Below are 13824 nucleotides of genomic sequence, written 5' to 3'. Positions count from 1 at the left end.
GCCAGACAAGGCACTATTGGGTTAAAGGTTTCGTTTATCTGTGACTTTTCTTATCCAAGATCAAATAACAATCGAAGGTAGCAACCCGGATGAGCATCATATAACAATTCTCATATCTATTTTGCTTCTTGGTAACTATGCTCGAGAATCATATATAGGATTTGGTAGGAGTCTCCTGCCCCAATTTCTTAATTTCTTAATTGAAGTCCAAATTTTGATTGCACTAGATGCCACCATAGTGACAAGTATCATGATAATTTAAAAAATGTTGCCAATGTGTTATGGTAATTTGTCACCATTTTGAATGTACCCAATATTGTTTTTGTTTTTGAGAAAAATTATGGTTTTGTAGGCAAAATCTAAGGGGCAAATGGTTTTTGTGCATTTTAAATATTTTAGAATTTTTGTTTTTTTGTACTTGACATATGCTAATGAAAATTCAAAAAAGTAAAAAAATAGATTTTTTTCATGAGCCATTGACATTTGATTTATAAACAACCAAGATCTAGAAAGAATGATGAGAACAGTTGGGATATAGCTTGATCATGCTTAGGGATGTAAACAAGTTGGATTCTGTTCGAATCTTGGTACTATTGATATCTGATCTTGAGATATTCCTAATGAAACAAAAAGTTTAAACTGGTTGCAAAATTATTCCTACCTAAGAAAACCCATGTACCGAGACTTTCCAACATTGCTCCAAACCATTTGCATTCTTTCTTTGGCTAACTTAAGCAGAACCAGCGCTGACCCGATCCATATGAGATTATTGATCATACTTAGGGGATGTGAACATGTTGGATTAGGTTTGGATACAGGCATTATTGATATCCTCTGGAGACATTTCCAATAAAACAAAAAAATTCATTGATTGAGAGATTTTTCCTAACCACAAAATTCCCCGTACCTAGATTTTCTGACATGCAAACCATTTGGATTCTTTCTTGGCCTAACCCAGTGGAGACCCGATCCATAACCAAAACCCATCGAATCGGATCGGATCTTGAACGGGTTCTCCAACTGCATGCCACGTTAAAGAAGACTCTCTCTCTCTCTCTCTCTCTCTCTCTCTCTCTCCAATTACGCCGGGAAACTGACACATTGATTGCGATCTCGCGGGCGGTTTGTAAAGATCAGATTTGTCTAACTTTAAACTCTTTCTCTCACGTTGGGAATCTTCAGAACGACGATTCCTCGTCTCTCATTAGCCATCTTCTCCTCTGCGATAAACAGCGACAATCTTCTTCTTCTTCATTGACACCACCATCTTCTTCTTCATTGACACAACCATCTTCTTCCTCTTCATTGACACCACCATGTCAATGCGTAAAAGAACTCTCTTCAAAGTCATTGTCCTTGGCGATAGCGGGTAAAACCCTTTTTCGTTTTCTTCTTTTCTTGATTCATTTCTGCCGCTTTTGCGTCTTTTTCGCTTTCTGGGTAGTTGAGTTTTCTGTTACTCAGCTTTTGTGGATCCGCTTTTCCGCCGTTTGTTGGTTTTGAGTTGCGGTGGTTCTTTTCTTGTGCAGGGTTGGGAAGACTTCGTTGATGAATCAGTATCCTTTGGTTTTTGGTTCTTTGGTTCTTTTTGAGCCTCCATTGTTTCGGATTTTTTTATTCGTGGTTGGAAGAATTGTGGATGCCTTCTATTTTTCGAATGAATTTGATGGTGAATTGGGTTTTTGATTTGGTGTTCAGGAATGCATCTTTTATTATTAGATTGTTGGGATATGTTGTGTTGAAAGGAGATGAATTGGTGAATTGTGTTGTGATCATGGCTGGTTTTGTCATTTCGTGGTTGTAATCTTAATTTCAACTGCTAATTGAGTGTTGTTGTTTTTTTGCACTCAGTTTCTAGTTTTCCTTATCAAGATGTGAAGGAAATTGTTGAGTGCTAGTGAGAGAAATGGCTTCTTAGTGTTGGTCTTACTTTTGTATTTAGTGAGAGAAATGGCAATGTATATAGAGTCAATTAGCAGAGCAACCAGGCCAACTTCGGTGGATGACCCAATTGGCCTGGGAGATTTTCTTTTGGATAGGTAGCCTGATTCGGCACTTTTGTTGGTGCATTTATCGTTTCCATCATGACCCAAGTCTTGTACCCATTTGAATTGCTTCCATGATCTCAAAATGAAGGGTTGATGGGGTTATTCAATAGAATCTTCTCCTAGGATGTGGTTGGCAAACTTTTGCATTTTGTGATAGATCTTGATATGTTTACTTAATTGATCGATAGATACGTTCACAAGAAATTTAGCCGTCAGTATAAAGCTACAATTGGTGCTGATTTTGTTACAAAGGAGCTTCAGATTGATGATAGGCTTGTAACACTGCAAGTGGGTGTTTATTTTTTCCTTTTTTTTTCTGCTTCTCTGTTTTATGGTTTGTAGGGGTGCTTGGATGCTCCACTTAACCAGAAAAAGTGATATAAGTTGGGAGATTATATTGTGGAAAAATGCACCCTTAGGGGAGAAGTACTTTTGCAGATCTAGATGTTCTCTTCTGGGGCTTTGACTTTCCAAGTTGTCTGCATATGTGGCAGATATGGGATACAGCAGGACAAGAGAGATTTCAAAGTCTTGGAGTGGCATTTTATAGAGGGGCAGACTGTTGTGTTCTTGTTTATGATGTCAATGTGTTGAAGTCATTTGATAATCTTGACAATTGGCACACGGAATTTCTTAATCAGGTAAGATGCATCTTTATATGCCACTAATATAACATCAGGAAAATCTAACTCATTGCTTATGTTTGATATGCTGCATGCTCAACTTGGAGTTGAATATTTGCTTGGACAAAGAAAAGGAAGAAAAAAATCAAGAATAATTGTCTTTTCAACTTCAATAAGAAATTAGCTTTGATGGAATAATGCATATTAGGCTCTGTTTGGGAGCTGAAGATGGGAGGGGACATGGGGAGTTAATAAAGGTCACCTACTCCATTTACCCTCATTGATGTTTAGAAGTCAGATTTTGGGAGATGGGAAGGGTGATGGGAGTGGAGAAGAGAGGGGAGATTGGCCTTTTTCAACTACATCCTCACAAGGATGTAGTTGACAACTCCACTCTCATCACCTATTTTCTTCTCCACTCTCATATCCCTTCCAACACTGGCTTCCCAAACAGAGCCTTATAGGATAACAAGGACTTCTGTTTTAAGAATGATTCTAGCAGCATTACTTTAGGCATTTGTCGTTTCTAAATCTTCTTGATTTATGTATCCATGCCAATACCAAAGACAGCAGTTCTTCTAAGTGACCAGCTATGTGACAACAATGCAGAAAAAGTGATGCTTTCATGTAACATGCTATGGTCTCAGATGTTGGAAGAATTAGTTTTTTTTACACTAGATGGCGTTTATGTTTTTCCAGTTATAAATTGAGTATTATTTACAATTGTAAACTTTATGATACTTTTGCTTTGCCCCTTGATACTAGATTTATTTTTGTTCTGCAGTTGTATTCATTATCCAAGCTTCTTTTCTAATATTAGATAAACATTTAAAAGTTAACTGTGCTTTCCCAATATCCTGCCACTTCAGTTGCTATGTTTAAGGGCTGGGGAATTGCCTCTGGTGGCTTGACCCACTGTAGCTTGATATCAATTTAGCCATTGCTGCATGTTTTATCTGTCATCTGTCTTTGACCAATGTGTTTAAATGATTGTGGGGCCATATCTTGTGCCTCTGCACAAATTGCTTTGAATCTTCTGGCAGCACTTCTTGGGACATTTTGACCTAGCATATCTCAAGCAACTCTGTGCAAGTTGTGCCAGATAGTACCTACACAGCATTTTTTCCATGAATTAGGTCACCCTAGGTTCAAGGTGGTCAGCAGCTTTAAGGGTTGCAGTTCATTACTGCAGCCATTTGATCAGCATAATTGTAGTGCAGGCAAGCCCAACAGATCCTCGGACATTTCCCTTTATCTTACTTGGGAACAAGGTTGACATAGATGGGGGAAATAGCAGAGTGGTAAGTCATCAATTGTGTACTTTATTATGTTGCCCTTATAACCTACTTGTTTACAAAGTCATCTAATAATATTTATAGGTATCCGAAAAAAAAGCTAATGATTGGTGTGCTTCGAAGGGGAATATACCCTACTTTGAAACATCTGCAAAAGAGGATATCAATGTTGATGCTGCCTTCTTCTGTATAGCAAAAAATGCATTTGCCAGTGACCATTCACAAGACATGTAAGTGAACTTTTCATTTTCAACTCTCAAATTCTTTATGCTAATTTGACTTTGCTTTTGTCAGCTTGGTTATAACTTGTTCAGGCTTAGCAACTTCCCATGTGTCATGTCTATGTTGAATCATTATTTGTGAATTGTAATTTACAAGCCAAATTTACAAAAATGTCATCTTTGCTAGAAAATGTAGATAACAAATGTGGTGGCAAAAGTAGGCAAGTCATAGAAGGTGCAACTTTTCCACTTTATAATCCTTGTTGAAGTTGAATCATGAATGCTCAATTTTATTTATAGATGTCTCTTTGGAGTCATCAAACCAAGCTCTACATTTGCTCAAGAGTTAAGTTTGGATCCGATCTTGCTTTTGTAACTTCCCCAAAATGTTAACCTTAATTACTTTCCCAATATTGAAATTTCAAGACCATTTTTTTTTTTATAAGTAAATCAAATCTTTTAATGCGGAAACATTTTTCTCAAACGGTTAAGACTTTGAGCGGGGTCACACAAGAGATAAATTCAAACCAAGACATACGGGATATACATATTTCAAACCATGTACAATTTAAGATTGAAATATAAAGAGTTTTAATTTCATTCTAAATCAGTGTATAAAAAAAACAATGGTTCAGTCTTTAAATGATCAAGTACTTAAAACAAAAAAGATCATGTCTACCAAGATCGTAAGGTAAGAGTGGGCCCTTGAGGATACAGCTCGACTAGTCCTTCACTTCAGTTACTCATCATTCTTTATAAGCATCACCTGTCCCCCACAAAACGGGATCAGACTCGCTAAAGCTTGGTAGGGCAACCCAATCCCAAACTTGAAGAAAACATATCAAGCATTCAAAGATAAAGACATAATGTATCATTCATCAATCGTCAAGTGATGGACAAGGGGACAACGTCCCATAATTCATTCATTTATGCATTCAAACATAAGTCATTTAAAAGCATTTCATCACTTAATATGTTATTCAACATTAACTCACATTATAAAGTATAATCCATATGCATTCAAGACATACAAGTCATTACATCATTTTTCATGTGTATTCACATATCTTATAAAAAGTAGGTCAAATCCTGTTTGACCATTCCAACATGATACACACGCATGCTTTTCAAATAAATCAGTTAGATATTTATGATATACATCAATCATGATACATAGGTGTGATATATCTCAATCGGACAATCATAATATAATCATTTGCAACAAAACAATGTAGTCGTGATGCGACATTCACTAAATAAGTCAACATAGTCATTTATAGGCGTGATGTGTCATTCACCTATACGCTAACATAAACGTTTTAATCATAACCTCGTATCAAGATTTAAAATCAATAAGGATTTGATTCTCACCTGAGTTCAGCATATAACTATACTACAACAGAAAGACCAAATTCATAGTTTAACTGGTTATCTCGACAAACTCATAAGATCATTACAATCCATCATAACATTGCATTTAATCATAATAAAGACTCACAAGATCCACGCCGGATCACCTAGTCTGAGAAATGTACAACCTCACAAGGAGTTACCGCTCTAGTCAGATGGTCTGGTCTTGGACAATGCACTTCCTTATAGGGATTTACCGTCTCTGCAGGCTACCTGCTTTTGGAGAATGCACTTCCTCACAAAGACTTACCGCACTAGCCGGATTACCTGACCTGCTCATGCACACCCTTACATAGAATCCATCGGGAACGGTTCATCAATGGGTACTTTATCCAGTGAATATTATTGGCATACATACATTAATACAATTGACTACTCTCACGGTCGATAGCCACCAATTCAGTACAAGCATGTATACAATCAATATGCATCACATCAATATCACTTCATGTGTCATTTAAATCATAAGATCATACATTTAGCCAACAAGGTTTCATGAACCATAGCTCAATCCTGAGCCTAAACATTTATCGCATGCATTCATAATTTCACATCATGTAACATTTCAACATCATACAAAAACATATCATCATATGCATTGAAATCATAACATAGCCACAAGAATCATTGCATTTCATAAGTTGAACCACGAAGCATGCATAAATAAAACTTGTAATCTCATACATGCATACTTAAATATGCACATTTTATAATATGAAGCAATTAAACCTAAACATACGTAACTCCTACGTATTTCGAGTTATGCACATAAGATTTAAGTCATATATACATTTTTTACCACATGAATCAATATGCAAAACAAACATTTCATACATAATGTGTCTTGCACATAGTATATATATGGCATTCACACAAATCATGGTTGATCCATGAGAGCACGAGATGTATCAGTCCATGCATAAGGGTACCTGTAGTAACATGCACTCCTTATTTCCACTAAGCTAAAATTATGTCAAGCATGATCTCCTGAACCACAACAAGCAAAAACGCTTCTATTCTCATACATTCAAATCATGCTTCGTATGATCTCCAACTCTTTTCAATGTTTGCACGATGCATTGCATTATAAACACTTATCCAAGGTCATTTGCCTCTCTATTTCAGCATAATGAGTGTTACTCACATGCATATCCTATAAACAAAAAATACCAGCATATTGGCAACTATAACATTCTTAAATATACATAACTAAGTGCAATGTGTGTGCGTAACTTGCATTTGCATTTCAGTTAAGTATTTAGAGCAATTGCATACTCAAAAGACCGAGGGGTTTCGAAATATGCAAAGACCGCTCAAGCTAACAATGCACCAAACACTTGGTGCTCGGTGGAAAATGCCACAAGCTCCAAAACCGTGGGCACACAAGGACATACAAAGCCCAATTTCAAATATGCACATTCACATACTAGTTAGACAAAAAAAATAGTTTATTTCATTTCACAATCGATAATACTATTATAAAATTATATATTTAATTATAAATTAAATATTTTAAAAGGCAACTTGTCTGAAAATTTTAAAATGCCAATTATGCCCTTATTGGCCAGAAATGAGCCAATAAACATGTAATATATTAATAAATGATCCAATAAACATCTCTGATTTGACTTATAATTTTCTATTTTGTTATCAATGTGGTTCATGTATCCAGGTTTTTTTTCCATCTGATGTATTGTTCAGTTTAAGGAATTATTGCTTGGATATAACTGACTGAATATCCTATTTTAGAAATGTTTTGAGATGCAGTTTTGACTGATCAATCCAAGGAATCACTTTTGGAAGTTGTTAGATATTCTTTCTCGTTATCCTCACATGTTTGGAAATTGATTTTTTCATTCTATTAAAAGAGGGGGGACAAGGAAGGGTCACTCGGTATCTGTTTTTCAAAGTTTTCTCCTTCCATCATGCATTACTTTTTTCATTTTTTGTTCTTGAGACATTCTTAACAAAATTATATGACCTTTTCCTGCAGTTACTTCCAAGCAGTGCCAAGGGCAGTTTCTGAACCGGAGCCACAAAGTGGTGGCTGTGCTTGTTGAGCTGTTTTAGGGAGGTGGCTGTGGATCAGTTTATCTAGTCTGAGCTGAGAATGATCACTGTTTTCTCATCTCTTGATTTTGATCTTTCCTATTTTTCTTTGTTCCATGAATGCGTTGAGGTGTCAAACTAGGTGCCAGATTTTGAGCTTTTGCCACTGAAGAAGGGCAATGCCAGTTGTCATCATTTCTGTTCTTGAAGTTTGAAGAAACCACTTGACATGTTTGTTTGTTTTCAATGGTAAAGAAGCATAGAAAACAAGTCTTCTTTTTTTGAAACATTATGTACATTTTGGATGTGTGCCCAATGGATTACTTTTGTTCTCCACCTTTTTTTGTGAGATTCATTCCTAGATTGTTTGTCTACTGGTTGCAATCGATGCTTATTTTGCTGGGCTGGAGCTGTTGGTGAAAAATGAATTGGTCGGTTTTTGCCCCATATGAATTGGTCAATTCTTTTCATGTTGTGCTCAGTAGTCATCCTGGCAGACATTTACAGATGATCCTAATAATTTCTGGGAAGAAGCTGCATCATGCTCAACTTGGCCTGATGCATCAATCTCATAGCCATTCTGCATCAGTGCATGTGGTACTTCCCTTAGATGTAAACCTCAATTGAAGTTGCCCGGAGCATATATTTTTGGAGTTAAAAGGTGACTCTCCGAACACAAAATGCAGGTTCTGTTAATACCCTTTGTGAGAAATGATCTTGTACCGTCCAGGATACATGATTAAAGAATGATTGCACATGCTCATCTACCACCTAAATGGCCTCTGCCTTCCTAGATTTGGACCATCAGATTATCTGTATCTGATGGTCCACGTTGCGTCGGAGAAAATTTTCTGTGAGCACCTCAGGTCATACAATAGCAGCTTCACAATCTTACCCCTCTCGGTATGAGCACCAAGTTTTATTTTTGGTGAATAAAACGAACATGGCATACATATTCATGAGTTACAGTGGATACATATTCATGAGTTACTAAGCTGTAGTAGGGAAGGGCCCTCACCATATACTAAAAGAGACTGGAAGAGCTACCGCTGGCGATCACATCCCCATAACCATATACTTTGGATAAGCTCGACCTGCTAGACCATTATCACTTGTGCCAGTAAAGCCCCCCATAATAGAGCTGTGGAGGTGTCCCACATGTCAAGCAGAATCATGGACATGATCCCCAGTGTTCCTTGAACCATGTACATGGTGAGGATAATCTTAATATTGGTTAAAATGTAAAGCAAGATGCTTTTACAATCCCATAGATATGAACGATCTTGTTTCTATCAAGTTCAAGAAAATTATTGCATGGTACTATTGTGCTTCATGTAATACTCCAAATGCTACAATCGAGTGGAAGTAATCCTTTTATAGGGGACACAAATCAAAGGTGCTGATTACACTAGGTTACTCTTCCATATAAAGGTGGAATACAGAAAAAATGGAAAACCCTCTCATACCAAAGGTATGTTTCACGCACACATACACGCACACATATATATATAGTGGTGCATAGGTGCTCAAACGAAGGTCACTCACGCTGAGCATCCAGAATCTTTTTTGCCAAAAAAGACTTTTACAGGCGCTAAATAGCACCAGTAAAAGTCTAAAAGTGTCCGCTTAGACTTTTACTAGTGCTATTTTAGAGCCAATAAAAGTCTTTTTGCGCAAAAAAGACGTTGAGCGTTCATCACGCCGTGCAATGGATGTTCAGCGTTGTAAACACCCCAAATTTTCATCCTCGTTCAGTGTCTACATTTCTTGTGTCATTGCATACCACTGCATGAATTCGACATACCATTTCATTGCATTGCATAGCATTGCATGTCATTGCATCCCATTTTCGAGATCCAGCACTCATGTTTTCAAAATATTTAATCCAGATTTGAGTTTTAAAACTTTTTCTTTCAAAAATCAATTTCAAAACCTGGGTTTTTACTCAACATTCTGTCATTTTCCAACCCTAGGACTTTATATTTTGAAATATTTTCTCAGAAAACAATCTGGATTTATTTCAAACTTAATTTCAATTGATTTCAATTCTCAGATGAGACTCATTTAGGTGGTGTCGCTTCTGGGTTCCTTTACTTATCAAAAATCTTAAAAATTTTAGAGTCCTAGTTGGATCAGGACTCTTTTTCCAGAGTCCAGTCGGATCAGAACTCTACTTTTCACTACCTTTTTACCTGTTTTTGAAGAAAACCTTTTAAAATCTTCTGTTTTGGCCAAAATCTCAGAGTCCTAGTTAGATCAGGACTCTTCTTCAAGAGTCCAGTCGGATTAGGACTCTTCTTTAGAGTTTCAATTGGATTGGGACTCTAATCTTTTACAGCTATTTTATCTATTTTCAATCAAATCTTTCAAAATGAGTCAGAAACTCAGAGCTTTAGTCAAAACAAGACTCTGTTCAGAGAGTCCTAGTTGGATCAGGACTCTGATCCTGATTTCAATTTTGAGAGAATCTTTCAGAAATCTTTCAATCTATCAAAATTGTTATACTTTTATCAAAGAATTTCAAAATTCTAAGGTTTTATCCCAGAGTCCTGATCAAATCAGGACTCTGCCCTAGAGTCCTGATCGAAGTAGGACTCTATCCAAAATTGATTTTCTCACTTCATTTTCACTGGTTTTCAAAAGCTTTGCTTAAAATTCATCATTTGCTTACCAAAAAAACCAAAATTCTTAGAGTTCTGATTGAATCAGGACTCTTTCTCGGAGTCCTAATTAGATCAGGACTCTGAACCAAAACTTCAATTTCATCCTGTTTTTAACTATTTTTCAAAATTCTCTCATTTGTTTTCTCAGAAAATCCAAAAATCTGAGAGTCCTAGTTCAATCAGGTCTCTGTCCTCAGAGTCTCAGTTGAATCAGAACTCTGTTTTATTCCAATATTCGTTATTGTTTTCACTGTTTTGACAAGTTCTTTCATTTGTTTTTCAGAAAATACCAAAAAAATCTAGAGTTTCAGTTCGATCAGGACTCTGTCCCGGAGTCCTAGTCCAGTCAGGAGTCTGTTTTTAAGTATGTTTTTATTCCATTTTCATTTATTTCCATTTGTTTTCAAAAATTAGGTCATTTTGTAGAGTCCAATTAATTCAGGACTCTATTTCAGAGTTCGGTCGAGTTAGGAGTCTGACCCTAACTAGATTTTTTGAGTTATTTCACCATTTTCTAATAAATTCTTTTAAAAATTCTTTCACTTGGCTTTTAAAATCCAAAATCTCAGAGTTCTAAGAGTTCAGGACTCTAACCTGGAGTTCCAGTTCGCTTGGGACTCTGTTTTCAAAAATCTTGAATTTCAATTATTGATTTTAACCCCTTTTCAAAGCTGTTTTCAGTGTTTATTTCAAAATTTTCAAAAATCGATGTGGGCCCACTCAGTTGGAATCATATCCAGAGGAATTCTGACCCAGTTGAAACTTTATGCCATTTTAAAACTTTTGATTTCAAGTCTACTTTTGAATCTCTTTTCAAAAAAACTCTCATTTTCAAGTTTTAAAATCATTTTTTTGAAAATTCAAGTGGAGCCCACTCGGGGTGGCGCCACATTTGAAAAAGTCAAGGTTAGACTAGGGTTAGTCATTGTCCTAGTTAGGTTAGGGGTTTAGAGGAGTCAAAATCAATTTTAAAAATCCATTTTATTTAAGTTTTAAACCATTGGTTTTTAAAGGTTTTAAATTCAAGTTTTAAAAACCAAATGTGGGTTCATACTAGGTGGTGCTACATTTGGACTTTCTAGGGTTTAATTAGGTGTTAATTAGGGATTAATTAGAGTCCACTTAGGTTAGAATTCTTCAAAAAAATTATCCTCCCCATGTTGTTTATCAAAAACAATTAAAAAGAGTCCAAAAAAATCAAAATTCTTCCTAAACAAATAAAAAAAAAATCTATAAATAGGGGACCTAAAGGGGGTCAAAGAAAGCTTTTTTCTCTCAAATTTTCGTGGATTCTCTCTCCTATCCAGCACCTCCACCTTCCTCCATTGCAGCTGCAGCCCCAAGGTGAGTTATTTAATATTATTTTATTATTTTTTATTAGTTTTTTATGATTTTTCAATAGATTTCACCATGGAAACTCTTGTGTTCATGGATTTAACTATGGATTTCATCCAAGAACCCCAAAATCAATTCAAGAAGATGATCTAACTCTATTTCATGCTGTTTTCCATGATTCTAATCCATTAGAATCGTTTATTGCATTATTTTTTATATTATTAACCAATAAAACATGTGATTTACCCTTTTAATGGGTTAAATCAATACTTTTAAAGGTAACATCAAATTCCAGCCATTGATTCCCTGATTTTTATTTATTTATTTGTTTGTTCATGTTTATTACACGTTTTCCAGCATAGAAATAAATTTTATTTACTGTTTTATGGTTTGTTTTATTGTTTTTCAATAGTTAATGCATGTTTTCTAAAGTTTCTTAGATTTCTGTGTGTTTTTAGTTTAGAACAGAAAAGAGCATGCTGTTTCGGATTGAAATATTCACTGTTAATTGCTGATTTTTTTATATGTGATACATGCATATGTAAATGAACTACTGTAAAAAAATCAGAGTTTTTGGGATTCGGGAACTCTGTCAGACAAATCAGACATCAAATCGGGTTTTTAAAGCTTTAAAATTATTGTTAAAATCAGGAAGGTAACTTGTTATGATGATATTTTTCTCATTCTATATTCGATTTGAGATCTGTAAAGTGCCATGGATTCATATTGATTAGATCTATCTACTGTGAAATTTTGAGATTTTTTTATATCTGTTTAGTATTTTGCCTCTGACAGAAAGTGTGATTTTAAATTTAAAACTCGTTAGGGTTTACCAAAACCCTAATCAGACTTGTGTTGTTCATAAATCCCAAACCACAGATCTGATTCATGATCTGTAAAACGTGAGTATTAGTATTTTTCTGTCTACTATTTAATGTTAAAATTTCAAAAAAATTTGATTAAGTTTGCTATTTATGTTTGTATTTTAAATCTGAAGTAGTTGTTTTAACCCCTGTTAGGTTTGTTAGATTCTAGTTCAGATTGTCAGAAGGGTTTCTCCCTAACCGAAGATGATTTTTCCAATCTGTAAATTGGGAAATATCTGTTTTTATTCCTAGTTTATCTCTGTAAAAATTCAGAAGTTTTCATGGAGAATTGACCCCTGATTCGGGTCTAACTCTGAAACTGGTTTGTGACCTAGGTTAAAAATAGCTTATTTTAGGTTGTTAATGCAATTTTCAGATTAAAATAATGTCAAAAAAATATTTTTGCAATTCAAATCTGATTTTAGGGTTATAATAAGTGTCTGTGCCAATTTTTATGAAATTTAGAATTCATTTGATGTCTGAATTAATAAAATTGCAAAACAGGATACCTGAAAGATCCAAAAACACTAATAAAATCACAATTTTGGTGATATTTCTTGATTTTTGTGCATAAGTGTGTGATTTTAGGGTTTGTTCATGTTTAGAATCATATTAGGATGTTTCATGTTTTATTTTGTGTTATTTTAATCATAAATCTCAAATTTTTATCAAAATCTATTTCAGAAAACCCTGATTTCAAGGTCATAGTCTTGCTATCATGGGTAATTTGGTCATTTGACCTAAATTTCGAAATCCCTAACCCTAATTTTCACATTTTTAAGCATGTCATATCATATTTAGCTTAATATATTTTTATTTGAACTTCAAAACTTGCATTTTACCAAATATCTTTCTAAAAACCCTAATTTCAAGGTCATAGTCTTGTTAATAGGGATATTTTGGTCATTTTGACCCCAATTTTGAAATTTCATATCTTATATTTCTTATTTATTCTATTTTATTTCATATTTAATCATTTTAATTTAATGGAATCATGGAAAAAGGCTCATATCTAGCAAAATCCAGCAATTTCCAGATATTGCTGGATAAATCTAGAAAAGCCAATATATCATCACTAACAAAGTTTTCTAGTTTTGCAGGTACATTAAAGATTTTATTTTTCATGTATTTAAATTCAATAGTGATGTAAATTAAATTAAATTTGGAATAAGAATTTAAATTTCAACTTAGACTAGGATTGCATTGCATATAGTTTAATTTTGCAAATATTAAATGTCTGATGAATGTATCATTCATGCACATATTTCAAATTCACTATGGTCTACACAAATGGCATGTGCACTAGCTCTTATG

The 13824-nt window shown here is 34.8% G+C and overlaps 1 protein-coding gene across 2 annotated transcripts; it reads left to right on the top strand.

Moving 5' to 3' along the window:
• Nucleotides 1-1300: 1300 nt before the first annotated feature.
• LOC149815273 (ras-related protein Rab7) lies at nucleotides 1301-7933 on the top strand. 2 transcript variants are annotated; one of them, XM_089989156.1, is made up of 7 exons: nucleotides 1301-1369; nucleotides 1530-1556; nucleotides 2237-2336; nucleotides 2543-2689; nucleotides 3892-3972; nucleotides 4051-4196; nucleotides 7591-7933. In XM_089989156.1, exons 1-7 carry the CDS (start codon nucleotides 1317-1319, stop codon nucleotides 7655-7657), a joined length of 621 nt encoding a protein of 206 aa, XP_089845282.1. In that variant the 5' UTR covers nucleotides 1301-1316; the 3' UTR covers nucleotides 7658-7933. The 2 variants fall into 2 exon arrangements, with proteins under 2 accessions (XP_089845282.1, XP_089845281.1); XM_089989155.1 differs by having other exon boundaries at nucleotides 3808-3972.
• The last annotated feature ends 5891 nt before the right edge of the window (nucleotides 7934-13824 follow it).

The sequence above is a fragment of the Nuphar pumila genome, chromosome 15 (genome assembly GCF_984573655.1).
Source record: "Nuphar pumila chromosome 15, dmNupPumi1.hap1.1, whole genome shotgun sequence".
Taxonomy (NCBI): Eukaryota; Viridiplantae; Streptophyta; class Magnoliopsida; order Nymphaeales; family Nymphaeaceae; genus Nuphar; species Nuphar pumila.
The sequence above is the reverse complement of the archived record's forward strand: the minus strand, read 5'-3'. Positions and strand labels throughout refer to the sequence as shown.